Source organism: Euphorbia lathyris, chromosome 4, assembly GCF_963576675.1.
Source record: "Euphorbia lathyris chromosome 4, ddEupLath1.1, whole genome shotgun sequence".
NCBI classification, from domain to species: Eukaryota; Viridiplantae; Streptophyta; class Magnoliopsida; order Malpighiales; family Euphorbiaceae; genus Euphorbia; species Euphorbia lathyris.
In genome coordinates this window covers 22508647-22525768 of record NC_088913.1, presented here as the reverse complement: position 1 = coordinate 22525768, position 17122 = coordinate 22508647, and the positions used below count along the sequence as shown (strand labels likewise).

At 38.8% G+C, this 17122-nt stretch overlaps 1 protein-coding gene across 3 annotated transcripts; it reads left to right on the top strand.

Annotated features, from left to right (window-relative positions):
• The first annotated feature begins 7911 nt into the window (after positions 1-7911).
• Positions 7912-11171, top strand: LOC136227509 (uncharacterized). Of its 3 annotated transcripts, none has more exons than XM_066016196.1 (3): positions 7912-8087; positions 8163-8826; positions 10623-11171. In XM_066016196.1, exons 2-3 carry the CDS (start codon positions 8210-8212, stop codon positions 10681-10683), a joined length of 678 nt encoding a protein of 225 aa, XP_065872268.1. In that variant the 5' UTR covers positions 7912-8087; positions 8163-8209; the 3' UTR covers positions 10684-11171. The 3 variants fall into 3 exon arrangements, with proteins under 3 accessions (XP_065872268.1, XP_065872269.1, XP_065872267.1); XM_066016197.1 differs by having other exon boundaries at positions 7916-8066; positions 10674-11171; XM_066016195.1 differs by having other exon boundaries at positions 7916-8066.
• The last annotated feature ends 5951 nt before the right edge of the window (positions 11172-17122 follow it).

Sequence of the window (17122 nt, the reverse complement as noted above, 5' to 3'; positions counted from 1 at the left end):
GAGTGTCTAAAGTGTCATTTAAAGATACTTTGGATAAAGTTGATATGAACTATGCCACGTGGAAAGCCAAGACTCTATCTCTTGCTGGCCGCCTCACGTTAATTCAATCTGTTAATTGTGCAACTCCCAATCACATTATGCAGGCTTGTCAGCTTCCGGATCCTGTGCTTAATGATCTTGATAAGATTAACCGTAGGTTCCTGTGGGGGGAAGCTGAGGAGGGGAGAAAGATCCATCTGGTGCCTTGGAGTGAGGTTTGTCAGCCTAAAGATTCTAGAGGTCTGGGCATTAGGAAAGCTAAGGATAATAATAAAGTTTTATTAATGAAACTCCTTTGGCGAATGTGGCAGTGTCCCTCTGCTCTGTGGGTCCAGCTCTTATGTGGGAAGTACCGGAAGGATAAGGTGTTTGGGGGGCCTAAGGAGAAGATGGTTAATTGTTCCTTTCTTTGGAAAGGCATCAGTGCTGTGTTTGCTGAGTTTTGTACGGGGATTGGGTGTAATGTGGGTAATGGCAGATCCATCAGTTTCTAGAAGGATATGTGGGTAGGTAAAAAGCCTTTACTGGAAGTTTGTACTTCCTTGTCTCCGTTAGACGCTCAGGACTGGAGGATTGCTGATCTTGTGAACTCTGAGGGTGAGTGGATTTGGGATAAATTTGAATCTTACCTCAGTCTGGAATCGCTCCTTTCTATTAGAGGTGTCCACATAAGTAATCAATTGGAGGATAAGGACAGTTACTGTTGGGCGCTAACAAACAATGGGGCCTATTCGTGTAAGTCTGCTTTTCAGGCGTTCCATCTGGATTTGGAGTCTTCTTCTCCAGGGGTTTGGAAGATGATTTGGGGTTTAAAAGTGCCTTACCGTATTAGGAGCTTCCTGTGGCTTGGAGCCAAGAATAGGTTGCTTACTAATTCGGATCGGAAAAGGAGGCACCTGGTGGTTTCTGGAGCCTGTGGCAGATGCAGGGGGTTTGAGGAGACGTTATGCCATGCCCTCAGGGACTGTGAGAAAAGTTTAGAGGTTTGGAGAAGAATCCTCCCTAGGGATGTGCTCCCATCTTTTTTAGCCCACTCTGAAGATGATTGGTTTGTGGATGGGATTAATGGGATTCTTTTGCCTGGGAATCAAGGTGTTCTTCTTTTTGTGGTGGTGTGCCATCAGATTTGGAGGTGGCGAAATGAGGAGATCTTTGGAGGTGGAGTGGTTTCTATGCCAAATATCCTTGATTTCTTTTCTAAGAAGATTAGTACCTTGGTTGATAGCTTTGGTGAAGACCCCTTAGCTAGGGTGGTGCAGAGGAAGGAGGTCAATCTTTTAGGCTGGTGTAGGCCGAGCGAAGGTGTGATTAAGCTTAACACTGATGGCTCTTGTCTGAGGGACGGGAGAATCGCCTCAGGAGGGGTTCTTAGAGATGATGGTGGCAGATGGGTGTCTGGCTTCTCTCAGAATTTGGGGATTGGTTCTTCCTTTTCTGCCGAGCTTTGGGGGATTCTTTCGGGCCTGAAGCTGGCTAAGAATCTTGGAGTGAAGAAACTTCTGGTTGAGTCTGATAACCAAGAAGCAGTTAAGATGATTTCTGAGGGCAAGTCTGTCTGTCGGAATAGCTCAAATATTATTAAAGGCATTAAAAGGATTGGGTCCTCATTCGAGTCTATTAAGTTTTCTCATATTTATAGGGAGCAGAACTGCATCGCGGACCGTCTTGCGTTGGAAGGGCACTCTGGTTTGTTGGGCCTTTCTACATTTTCTTCTCCTCCGGTCTTCATTTCGTCCTTGATCTTTGAGGATGTGGTGGGGTTAGTTTTCCTAGGCTGATCCCGAGTTGAGCTGTTTCGTTTTGTTTTTTTCCTGTCCTTTTCTACCAAAAAAAATTTTATAAGAAATTAATCAATTATTTTCAAAATTAATTTAATTTGAATTATCAATAAAAAATATATATTAATTTAAAATATACATAATATATAAAAATTTCATAGCATGATATAAAATTACTAAATATATTAATTAATTTATTTATCTAAATCATATAAAAGTTTCAACGGATTTTCGACTAGTTACTAATAAATTCAGAAAGTTTATAAAAATGAAATAATTTCGAATCCTTAAAAAAGTTTTTTTTTTTTTTGAGAATTGAATATATATATATATATATATATATATATATATATATATATATATATATATATATATATAGGTAATCAACAACAACCATCCTTATACAAAATGGAATAGCAAGATGGAGGCAGACTCTCCATAAAAATTTGACAGCAATCAATTTGAGAAGCATACTGAGCTATGCTATGTGCTAAATTATTTGCTTCTCTTTTAACATGATTGAAACTTAAGCTTGAAAAGGATGGAGCAAAACTGTAGATGTCTTCATAGATTAATCCCAAATCATTACGCCACGGAGAAAGGTTACGCAATGCGTTAATTATCGATAAAGAGTCGCTTTCAACTTCCAAATGAAGTAGATGGCAGTCGACAGCAATTCGAAGACCAAAGAGAATTGCCAAGCCCTCTGCCATGTCAACCGTTGCGCATGTAATATTTGGACAGCAGGCCGAGACCATAGGCTGCCCGGCTGCGTTTCTGATCACAATTCCAAGGCTGCATATAGTTCTATCCATATCAACTGCAGCATCACAATTCATCTTAAAACCGTTACCAAGCGGGGGAGACCAAGTTGAGACACTAGGCAATGGACAAAGCTGATTCTGGATTTGTTGAGCATGATTGCATTTGTACTCATGGTGCAGCTCATATATTTTTTCCTTTAAAGCTGGTGCTGCAATATGTTGATCACCATGAATCTTTCTATTCCTATTAAACCATAGCATCCAAATGGTGAGCAAAAAAAGGTTGAAAGATTGTGTATCAGCAACTGAATATACATCCAGGATCCAAGTATCAATAGAATTAACAAAGAGTTTATCAAAACGGGGATTCAGACTAAGGAGCTTCCATGTTTCTTTAGCAATCGGACAGAAGCACAGGATATGACTAATAGTCTCACCACTGCAGCCACAGAAACAACAGCAATCACAAACATTGGTCCCCTTTTTAAGCAATTCATTAAAAGTGGGAACAACATTATGAACTGCTTTCCAACAGAAAATCTTCACTTTTGAGGGAACTCCAGAATGCCAGATGATCTTCCAAATTTTTGATTTATCATTTACGGAAGAGCTGCTTCCTTCCCCACACCTACGAATCGCTTCAGCTTGTTGGTAACCCGATTTGACTTAGTATACACCATTTTTTGTGAAAGACCAGAAAAGAATATCTTCAGGAAGACGATAACTAATTGGGATACACAAAATAGAGGATACCTCAGAGGGGAGGAAAGCAACATTTATTGCATTTCTGTTCCAGCAACGGTGCACCGGGTCAATAAGGCACTCGACCAACTCAGATGGAAGTACATTAGTTCTGATCAGGGGCTTTCTGTAGCATTGGGTTGAGATCCAGTTATCATTCCAAATGTTGATAGATTGGCCATTCCCCACAAGCCAGCAAATGCCTTTCTCAAGGATAGGCCTCCCTTTTAGAATGCTCCGCCAAGTATAACTCGGTTGAGAACCAAGAGAGGCTTGAGTAAAGGAAGATTTAGGATAATACTTCGCTTTGAAGATACGGGCACATAGAGATTCCGGGTGAGTCAGCAGCCTCCAGCCTTGTTTAGCGAGAAAAGCCATGTTGAAAGACTCAATCCATTTAAAACCGAGACCCCCTTGGTACTTGGGTAGACACAATTTATTCCATTGGACCCAACATCCTCCTCTACTTCCCTCCTTCTTTTCCCACCAAAATTCCCTAATTAGTTTCTAGATTTCCAAACAAAAGGTACTAAGAAGAGCGAAGGAGCTCATAATATACTGTGGAATTGATTGTACAACAGCTTTTATGAGTATCTCTTTTCCAGCTTGTGACAAGTTCCTCTCTTTCCAGCTATTGAGCTTTTTAACTATTCTGTCCCGAAGAAAACTGAAAATTTGTGTCTTAGATCTTCCGATTAAAGAGGGCAGCCCAAGGTAACTTTGAAATTTCTCAACCTCCTTCACGGCTAATAAGTTAAAAATATTATCTCTCACCTCAACAGAGACATTCTTACTAAAGAGGATTTCAGTTTTATCAAAGTTTATTCTTTGCCCCGATGCTCTTTCATAGCAATTCAAGACCCACTTAATTTGACGGCATTCCTCCATGGTAGCCCGGGCAAAAAGGAAAGAATCATCTACAAATAGAAGGTGTGAAATTGGTGGCCCATTCCTGCTAGCTTTCACCCCATGGATCTGGTTTCTCTTTTCTGAAGACCTTATCAATGCAGATAGGGCTTCAGCGCAAAGTAAAAAAAGATATGGGGAGATCGGGTCCCCTTGACGAAGCCCTCTACTCGGAACAAGATACCCATGAGCTTGACCGTTGATTAAGAAGGAGAAAGATACAGAGGATAAACATACCATGATCAGTTTGATAAAACATTCAGGAAAACGCATCTGCTTCATAACCTTCTCCAAGAAGACCCATTCAATCCGGTCATATGCCTTGCTCATATCGAGCTTAAGTGCAAATTGCCCTTTGGAGCTCGAGCTACGATGCTTCATAGTATGGAATAGTTCACAGGCAATCAAGGCATTATCTGTAATGAGCCGACCAGACACAAAAGCACTTTGAGCAAGGTTGATAATATCAGGCAACACCCGTTTTAACCTGTTAGCAAGCACTTTAGAAATCAGTTTGTAGAGCACGTTACACAAGCTTATAGGCCTTAAGTCCTTCATATTTGTCGGTTTGCACTTTTTAGGAATCAGGCATACAAGGGTATGGTTCAACCTGTCGGGCATTCTTCCAGATTCTAAGAATTCCATCACACAAGACTGTACATCGAGGCCAACAAGATCCCAGTATGATTGATAAAAGAGAGCAGGCATGCCATCAGGTCCGGGGGCCTTATCTGGATTCATCTGTTTCAAAGCTTCGGATATCTCCTGGGGATGATAAGGGCTTGTCAACTCCTGAATTTGATCATTCGATAATTGTCGATCAATCACATGAAAAGGGAATGCATTTAGCTCGGGATTTGACGAAGAGAAAAGATCATTATAAAATTGAAGAACAATACTTTCAATGGCCTTAGCTCCATTTTTCAGACACCCATTACTATGTTGAAGTTCGGTGATCGTATTCGCCTTTCGACGGGCAGTTGCTTTTGTATGAAAGTATTTGGTGTTTTTGTCTCCGTCTTTTAACCACATCACACGACTTCTCTGTTTCCACATAACTTCTTGACGATGTAGGAGTTCATTGAGCTCATTTTTTAGTGCTTTGGTCTTCCCGATCACAACATCATCAACCCCGGAGTTTTGGATTTCATCAAGCTGATTAGAAACAAGCTTAATTTTTCTTCCCACATTCCCAAAGCAGTTCCGGTTCCAATCACTAAGCTGTTGAGAACACAATCTAATCCGCTCCATAACCGAAGGCTGCTTCCCATCTGGGCATGATTTCCAAGCCATTTCAATGATTTTTGCGCAATTTGCGTCCCGCTGCCACATCTTTTCAAACCGGAAACGGTGCTTTTTACCTCTCTCTATCATGCTGCTTCCCTCACTGTCAATAAGTATCGGAGTATGGTCTGATGCTGAACAGGGTAAATGTTTCACTAGGTAGGCTGGAAACATATTTCTCCAACTCTCAGTGGCGAAAGCTCTATCCAATCTCTCCATAATATAGTCACGCCCCTTTCGACCGTTGTTCCAAGTAAATGGGCATCCTGAGTATCCGAGATCCTCAAGCTGGCAGAAACTGACACAATTGCGAAAAGCATCCATTTGGGATTGGGCTTTTGTTCTTCCCCCGGCTTTCTCGTACGAGTACAAAATTTCGTTGAAATCTCCAAAAGTCAAGAGAGGGAGCTTACTCTTTTGGGAATTTTCTCTAATTAGGTTCCAAGTTAAAATTTTCTGATTCATAATAGGCCACCCATAGATGCCAACACCTCTCCATCGACCCTGATCATCAGTTCCTCTCACTTCGAAGTAAATACAGTGGTCTGTGAAGCCTTGGATGGATACATCAATCTCTTTTTTCCATGTTAGCAGAAGCCCCCCAGATCTCCCTTTGGCATTAATAATGAACATATTATAATCTTGTAGAAGTTGTTTCAGCTTGCTTGTTTCACTATGTAACAATCTAGTCTCCATCAAGAACATAACATCTGGGCCATGAGCCTTCATCATGTGACTGAAGGCGCGGAATGTCCAGGGATTGCCCATACCCTGGACATTCCAACTTAAGATTTTCATTGCTGTCGGCGGGCTTGCAAGGCAAGCTCCGCCGATATTAAGTTCAGGGTATCAATCTCAACATCATTTCGATAGCGTTTGCTCAAGCCCTCATCATCTATCTCCATTCCTTCATTCGTTTCCTCATTTCTCTGCCTTTTAAGATTTGTTTCTCCTCCCTTTCCTTCCTGAAATTCCCCAGCACCACCCTTTCCTGTACTATCTCCTGAGCATTGAGAGCGCGCCAATTTTTTGAATTTCCTATAGCCCCCGCCATCAGCTCTCTTAACAGCATCAATATCCACTAGCTCATTGCTTTGTATCTTCTGAATATCTCTTCCTTCAATTTCCAGTGGAAGTTCTGGCTGTAACTTCGAGGCTATCTTTTCCCCACTCATGTTCTGTATCCTTTCATTCTTGGGGCATGCCATTGGAGTAACATCATCCCTAGTTGTTTTCATAGGCTCTTTATAACCCGAATCCAACTGGAGCTTGCGCCTTGATAAGATGGGATCAATGGGTGTGTTAGGGCTACTGCTGGGATTTACACTCCATGTTGTTGTTTTGTTTGGACCCTTCCATGTTCCATAGGATTTGCGTTTAAAGGGAGATGCTCTGAGGGAAGGGGCAAAAGGCCAATTTTCCCCTACATCTTCCTGTTCTCTGCTCACACAATCATCCAATACATGCCCAATCAAATCACATAGATAGCAAAAGTTTGGAAGTTTTTCATACCTGAAATAGACCCAGCAGGATGTTCCCAAGCTATTGCGAATGTACGTCCCTCTTACGAGTGCCTTATTGACATCAATCTCCACATGGACCCTGACACTGCTTCCCAAGGTTCCTATATCTTCCTCTTGGATCATAATAACCTTGCCAATTTTACTAGCAACCAAGTTGATAGAGCGTTGATCCCTTCTGTCCAGAGGGAGGTCATGTATCCTTACCCAGAAGCAACAATGGTTGATCTCAATCTCTGATGGTTGCTCAAAGCCTTGTACTTCTGTCATTAGAATCAATTGTCTGTCGAACTGCCAGGGGCCATTCAACAATACCCATGCTTTGTCTCTTGGGTTTTCAAAAATACAGATAAAAGTTCCTTTGCCTGCATCCTCTAGCTTGAAATCATCAGTAATTTTCCACATTCCAGAGAGCGCTCCATGTAAAGCACGCAGTTTCAGAGGCTTGCGAGAAAGCATTCGGCAGAGCAAAGCGATACGATTAGGGTTCAGGCTACTGTTGCAATCCAAATTAGTTTCTTCCACCTCGGTAATTTCCTTTTCTTTGTCGGATAAAGAAAGCTTGCTACATAACTCCACTAATTTCCTGTCCATTGATTTGAAGAATTTGATTTCTAGAGCCACGCCGGCGCCGATCCACCAAGGTCTGAAAGTTCTACAAAGAGGAGAGTTCCACAAAGGGAAAGTTCCACGATGGGTTAACTGAATCCTTAAAAAAGTTAGAATTAGGAAGGATTAACATGATGATAAATGATAAATGCTTCCGTATTTTTTTCTTTTTTGAAAGTATAAATGCTTCCGTATAAAATAGCGAAATATTTCGATTTTAAAAAGACGCAAAAAGAAAAACGACGGCTAAACGACGTAGTTCTTCTAAACCCTAACGTTTTTCTTTTTTCTTTCTTACTCGCTCTCCCATTTTGTGCCAATCCGTTATGCAGGACTCAATGACCTTATAAATTATAGTACGTCTTCCCAGCAGAAGATATTTTTGCCGGCAATTGTTCCAATAACGCGCCACCGCGACCGGAAAGGTAGAATTTCAGCTTCGTCAGGTTCATTTCAGCCGCTTCTATGTAGCTTTTCGTGCATACTTATGGAAGTTGTGAATACAAAATCTATTTTTGCAGGTACTTAATTGAATTCGATTTGAGCTAAAACCCAAAACCCCAACGCCATGAGCTCATTTACCAACACTTCCAACTTCGACAATCTCATGCTCCAAACCCTACTCGGCCGCCTCCAAATTGGAACTCCGAATGCTCCTCACAACCCTTTGCTTTCTCGGTCGCTTGAGGACTTGCTCTTAGATGCTGCGAACGGCTTCTCCGACGACTCCGATGATGAAAACTCCGATGACAACAGAACTCAGCTCTCAAAAGAAGAATCCAAGCTTGAGAAGGAAATCATTCGGCTGATCCTCTCGGGTAAGGCTGATTCATTGAAACCTAACTCAGGTCAAGCAGTTACGATTGGTGAACATCATATTTGTGTTGGGTTTCATGAGGAGAAGGGATCGGATTATCGGGTTTGGGAATGGCATGGACACATTATGCTGTTTGATGAAGAGAATGGATACACACCTGAGTATATCTATGGGAATTACTTTGAGAGGTTGCAGGTGAAGTCAGCAATGCCTGGTGGAGTTAAGAAAGAAATAAAGGAGGAAGAGGAGGAGGATACAGAAGAGGAGAAAATGGGGAATTTGGGGTTGAGAGAGTTGATTGATGGTGGGGATTCCGGTGGTGCTCGAATTCTTCATAGGAATATCAACGCAGGGTCTCCAAGTCCAAGGTTAGTTTTGTATAAATCACTCTCCTTTCACTGTGAGTAATCTATTTACATTTTTGGACACATGATTGCACAAAGAAATGTTTTTCCTTGTTGAATATCTAAATTGACTTAGGTATGTGAACATAGATTCACCTTCACCAAATTGCTCTAGTAGGAGAACAGTAAAACTCTGACTGTGTTAGTGGGGTGTCAAAAATTAATTCATATACTTTTCCCCCATTTTGTAGTTAGGGGGATGTTTGAAAATAAAAGTGTTTTAGATATACATGTGATGTGTCATTTCATTAATGTTCAGCAAGAAAACGTATCAAGCTGATGTAGGACAGATTGAGAACCAGCCTGCGGAATGTTTTTATGCTTTGAACATCTGAAGCAAGTGGATGAGATTGGAATTAGAGATTAAGATAGAGATCTGGAGAGAAAGAAAGAGAAATAAAATCAGAGTTCTTTTGAAGTTGTGAATAATAACGTCCATAGCAGGCAGTGTTCCTGAGTAGGGAAAAAGAAAATAATAGAGAACTAAGAGAACAAAAAGAAGATGGTCTGGAAGAATATTTGGGAGCTGGCAAACCCATTGGCTTCCCACGGAGACAAGATAATTGTATCTTCTGTGCATGCTTATCCCTCCTGTTGCCTATAGTCGCATGTTGTGCTGCACGCGGACTAGAATTGATCTTCGCTTTCCATAGCTTGTTTTTCGTTGAATCCTTGGAATATCCTGTTCCCAAATCAGTTAGTCTGATGCATTCTATCCCAGATGTGTTTAGGATTCTGATAGAAAATTCTAGAGCCTGATTCCTTCATCTTCTCACGGTCCCTAGATCTGCAAGAACAGGTTGGTTCATGATGCTTTTTCTTGACCACTTGTGATCGACCCAACATACTCTCTTTTGACTCAGAAGCGTTTGCTGGTCTGATTTTCCACAATTTAGGTTTTATTTAATTAGAGAATGGGCAGAAAACAACAACTAATACTTAAGCAAAGAAAGGCACAACTGAAGAAATTTAAGGAAAAGAAATTGCAAAAGCATCTAAGCGACTCCGGGTTAAATTCCTTCATGCAATCCAAGAAGCATATAATTGGTCGAAGTATATTTATGGGAGGAATTGGAAACAATTGATGTTCGTAGATTCTAATTGATCCCTGATCTTAACAACAACTCCTAGAGGTCTAGGGAGTTGATCAGAAACATTCAGAATAGGTCTTTAAAAGATTCTGCTCCTACAGAGACATTGGGAGGTCTTTTCTAACAAATCTTGAAATTGTAAAAATGTTCTTACTTTTTTGAAAAGTTTCTGGCAGTGGCATGAAGAATACAAGATGTTTCATAATGATTATTCAATCTGGATTTTCTTTAGCCTATCAATATGAAGGGATTTGTTAAAAAGGGAAATTTAAAACAGAGAGGATTGGTGTTGATGTTTTCCAGTTTGTGATATTGATACCTGGTCAAACAAATGATTGAATGAAAGAGAAGGTTAATGAAGGATGGATTTAAGTTATTTACTAAGTTTTTGATAATGGTGTATTTTCTAAGTTATTAAAAGCCAGAGCTACAAAGATAATGAGCATTCCATTCTGAAGTCTTGACCGTACATGTGTGTTCAAAATTGTATTGATGCATCCAGAAAGCTTTATGCTTTCTTTACTCTTTCTGACCTTGAAATTTGCATTAATCTCAAATGTCACTCCTGGCTTAGGGCACTTAAAGTTGAGATTCTCGACCAACGTTATTTTTGTCACTTATCCTATGTTCCTTGAAAGATTTACCCTTTATTTCTGTATATTATTTCAGGCCAACTCGTATATCTTTTTTAAGCTGTTCATCTATTGCCGAATCCTACAGGTTGAGTTGAATTCAAATGGTGCAACATGAGAATTCAAGTGGACACTGCAATCGGTACCTTTTCCCTTTGATTGAAGCGCTTTGGCTATCATTTTGGCACACACTCCAAATGCAGTATAATCAATGAATCTGGTGTTAGTGGGTAATACAATCAAACTTCAGATATTAGATTATATACATGGAGTTTTTGAGTTCATATTGCAAGACAATTTTGTTTTAGTAAGTAATTATTGTTTATGAGCTGAATAAGTATGTACATCAATTTCTTGGCTTGGATCTTGAGAACCGAGCTTGAGAACGGAGAACCGCATCCATCTTGCTCCCCTGTTTGTTAGCCATTCTCATTGCTGCATGCCTATGTTGTTTGTTTACTGGCTAATTTTAGCCCTTAGCCAGCAAGATGCTGCCATGTAAATCTCCGATGCTTGTAATGTTGAATGTTTGTGGATTTATGTGGTTTGACTTGTGGTTTGTAGAGAAAACATGAAAAAGTTGGAAGAGGATGAGCAATGGGATTTTCGATGGTAAATTGAAGTCATGTTTAGTCTGTCCTAGCATGTTTCACTGAAATTATATTAACAAAAAGAAACTAAATTACCGTTGTGATGAGATGGGCGGACAATGTAATTTGAGGTGGCAATTTATGGCATGATATGATACGTTTTATGCGGGTTTTGGGTTGAGGGTTAAAATGTTACGATTTTTTAACGGGTTCATTTGTTTATGACACAAAATATCAGATTAAAAATCAGACTTTTATAAATGTTTCTCTTGCAGCAATATGTCTCTTCATTTGTCAAAAATGTTAGATTAACAATTTTATGTGTAGGAGGTTCGAATAAGCTAATTTATAAATGTTTCTTAGGCCAATCAATTTATTTATAAAAGTCTGATACAGAATAAAATTAAGCTCTTTCCTTGTTTCCTATGAAAAACACATGTCATCTTATTTATCAACGATGATAGATCAACGGTTTTGTACGAGGAGATCCGGAAGCTAATTATATGCATGTGATTGGTTATTTTGAAATGTTAAGCAAAATTTACCAAATTTAAAGTGGAAATATGCATTAAATCTAAAAAAAAAATATACTTTTAACCTCAGAAATCACTTGCAATCATTCAGTTTTAATTGGTTTAAAGTAACTTATTCCTTTTGGCTTTTCTTTAATATTTGAAAAATATTCCTTTTATTTATTCGAATATATTCAGGTTTACAACTTTATTTACGAACTTATTTCATATTATACAACTTGAGTAGAAACCAGAGACAGCAACAAACAACTAAAATATTATCACATAATTACAAGATTTAATGATTATTTACATAAATTCACCATCTTTTTTTAATGTTGTCAATTGGATGAAATTTTTTCTACTTTTGTTACTTTGTCAAATTACAGTTATTAATTAAAAAATAGTTAATTTCCCTTTTTAAAAGGGTGTTCGTACATGACGAATTTAGATTGATAAAATGTAAATTTGATATAATTGGAATCATTTTTCTATATTAAATGCACTTTTGGTTTCATTATTTGAAACTATTCTTCATTTTTCAATTTCAAACTAGAGATAAAAAGTATTTAGTAAGAACAGGAAAGATACCATTTTATCAGAAAAATTAATTAATATTTATTATCTATCAACAATCATAAACAACTAATAACCGAATTAAACAGTTCTAAATTCTTTTTAGTTCCTATTTATTAGATGATATAGATTTGTGTTCATTTAATTGAAAATTAATTTACTATAAATTAAATTGAACGTTATGTCCAACCCAATTTCTCGATGCTCGACTTCTTCTGATATGTTGACTTACATTGGGGTGGATCCCGGTGTAAATTTTGACATCAAAGTCAGTAAACTTGATGATATAAAAAGGAAAGTCAATCAGCAAGATCTTCTCGATGAGAGAATACCCCAGTTCTGCTCCTTTCAACACCTTACGCATGTAATAGATAGAATTTTTTTCCATTTCTCTTGTTTTTATTAGGATCATTGCTACAATCTCCTCTACCATCGTGAAGTAAAGTTTTAGCACCTCACCTTCTTTTGATACGCTAAGAGCATCTCCAATAGAGATTGATTTATATAGTGCCAAAACTTAACATATCATACTAAAATATAATATGATATTAACTTAATCATCCGCATCACTCTTGACAACTTTTGTTAAAAAATGCTCAAATAGTAAGGAACTCTAAAAGTTGCCATAATGACCCCACAAATTATTACTTTATATATAATTTATTTAATTATAAATATTGCAAACCAATAATGAAAGGGAGAGAGGTACTCATAAAAAATGTGCACCAATAGTAATCAAGTAAATCACATTTTTTATATTAATAAAAGTTTGACAACCTTAAAGCAAGGTTGCAAAAAAGTAGCAACCTTGTTTGACACCTACCATCACTCCAATAGTTGACACCTTTTGAAAGTTGCCAAACCCTATGCTACATCATCTGATACTCTTTTAAGCACCACCTATTGGAGATGCTCTAAGAAGGTGCAGGTTGAGTAACAACTTTTTTCTGCCTTTAAAGGCAATCTAGCACTTATCATGCCATCGAAAAGGGTGGTCATTTCTAAGGGGTTTGTAAAAAGGTAGGAAACATTATGTTGAACAAGAGACAAACCTTCCTAGTGCAATGAGTTACCATTAAACTTTTGAACTTCATATAACACCTTGAGGGGTTGCATGCGGAGTACTGCTACCACCTTGTCTATGTTGGGCTCAATTCCTTTCTTCGAAACTATAAAGATGAGGAACTTGCCTAACCTTATCCTGAAAATGCATTTTTTGGGATTGGATTTGGTGTGGTATTGTCGAAAGATGCCAAAGGCTTTTTAAATTATGGTGGGTGGTTATTGGCATAAGTGCTTATGACTACCATGCCATCGAGATACATATGCATTATCTTACCAATATGCTCTCCAAACATCTTATTGACCAGTTGTTGGTAAATTATCCCTGATTTTTTAGTCCAAACAACATTACGTTGAAGCAAAGTTACCGTCGTGCATAATGAACAAAGTTTTCTCCTCATCGTATTGGTGCACGGGGTTTTGGTGGTACTCCTCTAAGCAGTTGATAACATATTTGATTTGGTGTCCTACCACTTAGTCGACAAGCTAGTCTATGTTAGGGAGAGGGTAATAATTCTTGGGGAATATTTTGTTGAGGTCCGTCAAGTTTATACATATGCGGTAGAGCCCATTATGTTTCTTTACGAGGACTGCGTTTGCCAACCTTTTTGGGTAGTAAACTTCCCGAATGAATCCTTCATTTAACAACTTTTTCTTTATTTCTAGATCACCTCTTGTTTGTCCTTGATATGATTACACGTCATTTGTTTGACATCAGTCTTTTATGGTTCAAAGTTGAGCTTGTGCATAATGTGTTCAGGAGGAACACCTTCAATGTCAACTGTGCTCTAAGCGAATACATCTTTCTGCTCCTTTTAAGGCTTCCTGCATTATTTTCTTTAGAGGCACTGGCATTTGTGCTCCCATTTTTGCGTTATTTGTCACAATTCAATTGAAAAGTCTCTATCTCCTCTGAAGGCCGAGGATCGTAGCCCTTCATCTCATCCGGAGTCTGCTTTGGGGCTAGAAAGACCAATCATATCTTTTGGGCCTCTTGCCTATTTCTTGAGACTATGATGACCCCATCCTTGCATAAGATGGACACCATGAACTTTCTAATGTTTATTGCAGTGTCGACCTCAGCTAGAAAAGGTCTTACGATGATGGCGTTGTAGTCTAACACAATATCTGCTACCACAAACTCGACTTGCACTTCTTGTTGCCATTTAAGGTCCTCGAAGGAGATATGAAGCGTGATTGTGCCAATAATAGGCACCTTTATATTTGATAGCCCTACAAGAGGGGAAGTGCTCATGTGTAGCTTCTTGTGAAGTATCTTCAATTGCTTCAGTACTCGAATGGCCAATAGGTTTACTGAGTTGCTGTGTCTGCCATTATTCTATGCACCAGGAAATTATCAATGGAGGATGAAATAGCCAGAGCATCACTCCTTGAAGTGAAGAGTAGTGGCTGGATAGAAAGAGCCTCGCCTTTTTCTCCATTTGCTTACTTGATCAAGGATGAGCCATCTGCCCTACGAATCCCTTGGCGAATGACGTTTATCTCGACTTGGTATCTTAAGCGCTTGGGGTTATCTCCTCGAGACTTATATCTTCTCATGTTGTGTTGCTCATCCATGTGCTGTGCAGGCCCAAGCCTCGGGCTGGGCTCCTAGCTAAGGAGCTGTTCGACTACCCAATTGAAGTGATTGCACTCATATGTTGAGTGGTCCTACTTTTTTTATGGAATTTACAGAACTTGTCTTTAGATGATGCACTCCCTAGTTCTTTAGGCTATGGCTCACTCCGTGCCTCGGGTTTTTCTTGATGCCTTACGCTGTGGGTAGCCGAAGTTGAACTACTTTTACCTTAATCATGTTAGGTTTTTTTAATCTTGTTCAAAGGGGCGCCAATATCCACGTCGTCTAGGGCTCGAGTTTCGATTGTCATTTCTTCGCTCGTGGAATTTCTCTCTTTTCTCCATCTGCTTCCATTTGTTCTCTTACTGTCATCATATTAAAGAAAGCTTTGGAAAGGGCCATTAGCTCCTCGAAGGTTTGAGGTTGTTTATTGTCTCATTTTTGTCTAAATGCCTCATAGGTGGTCCCTTTAAGTTGACTTGCAGGTTCAGGGATTTGATGAAAAAACTCCATCTTGTGAAATTGCGTAAGGAAATCTTTTTGAAGTTGCTTTGTGGTTTGCTAGCGGATGTCATGCAAGTCAGTACTAATTTTTATGGCTTTAATTGTTCCTACAAATCGAGCCACAGAAGATCCTTGAGGTGCCTAAAGGATTTATGGATCCCACCGTGAGTTCCCTGTTGTGCTACTCATAGCACGGTGGTTGAAAATATTTTCGCACATCATTGCATCATCCCTATTGTATAGATTTATCATCCTCGTGAATGCTGCACAATGCTTGTTTGTACTCCTGTGTAATGAGGCAGGCGTGGGGCCTTCAAGTGTGCTCGAAAATAAGTATCAATGATTTTTTGTGAGAGGGGAGTGTGTGAATGTATTTGCTAGCCTATCATCTGATCGAGCACCATTTTTATCTATGAAGCATTAGAAAAGGACTTCACATGGCTCTTCGGTAGGAGCCTTCCCCAAGCTGCTATGTGAGTTAAGGGAATCGATGTATGATTTGTTCTTCTTTCGACGAGTATCTTGCTTGAAGTCGGCATTGGTGGTATTTTGCAGCGGGTTATCATGCTTGTTTCTCGGTTCCTCTCCGATGTGCTCAAGGGAGGGGGTTGTTTCCTTAGTAAGCCCATAGTTGTTGATTTTCTCGCTATAGTTGTAGATGAGTCTTGACCATTTTTTATTGGGAGTCTTGTAATTCTTGAATGGCCTTGACGAGTGCATCATTTTGGTTAGGTGTAGGTGCTCGAGTAGTATCCATTTTCTTTGCTGAATGATCTTCGGGGTTCAGATATCCCGTACTGTGCTCGTTATGGGATGATGTTTCTTCTTTCCCACCTATCAAGGAGACAGGGGTCTCCTTTGGTTCTTGTGTCGAAGGGTGGGCTCTTGTTGTCTTGTCGATTGGTAATTTTTCTTCCATGTTATCATGTTCTAATTTATAAGTCGGGAAAGTTCGTTGAGATTTGAAGATCGCGGAGTAGGATCTACACCCACCACACCAAATATGGTAGGTTGACATGCACTGAGGTGGCCCCGGTGTAAACTCCAATAATAAAGCCTCTAAACTTGATGATATAAAAGGAAAATCAATAATAAGATCATAATAAAAAGAGAGATGTATCTATTTATATGTGTGAGTACATGAAAGTATCATCTTGTCCTTTGGTCTCACAATAAAGTAAGTTTGACACTGTAGATCTTGGGCCTACTTTTTTTTATGGGCTTTTCTAATGCGAGATAGCCTAAAAGGGAAACGGGTTGGAAACACTAAATATTTATAATAAATTAGAATGAATTTTCATTATTAGTTAAAGAAACATTAATTGTGCAATTATGCCGATTGAGGGTTAGAGGTGATAATAGATTATCGTAAATTAATACAGATTGAGGATTAGAGGTAAAATTAACGATTATATTATTTATACGTTAAATAATAATTTAAATATTAAATATGATTATATATGATATAAATATAAGAAAAATAATTATAACATATTAGTTCAATTTGTTTCATAATTTTATAACTGTGTTCCATAATACTTGATTTCACAATTTTATATGATCGTTCATGTTAATCGACCCCGAATTATTTCTGAACTAAGACTTTGTTATTGTGTTCTTGCGTAAAAGAAACATCTAATTGGAACTCCATATGAAGTGAAAATAATAATATAATAAACAGTCCATTTTAATTTTTAAAATAAAGTATATAATA

Excerpts from the sequence above, each read along its gene's own strand:
- LOC136227509 (XM_066016196.1), top strand. The coding sequence starts at position 8,210 with ATGAGCTCATTTACCAACACTTCCAACTTCGACAATCTCATGCTCCAA. Across the intron at positions 8,827-10,622 it reads GCAGGGTCTCCAAGTCCAAG|GCCAACTCGTATATCTTTTT; the intron begins GTTAGTTTTGTA and ends ATATTATTTCAG.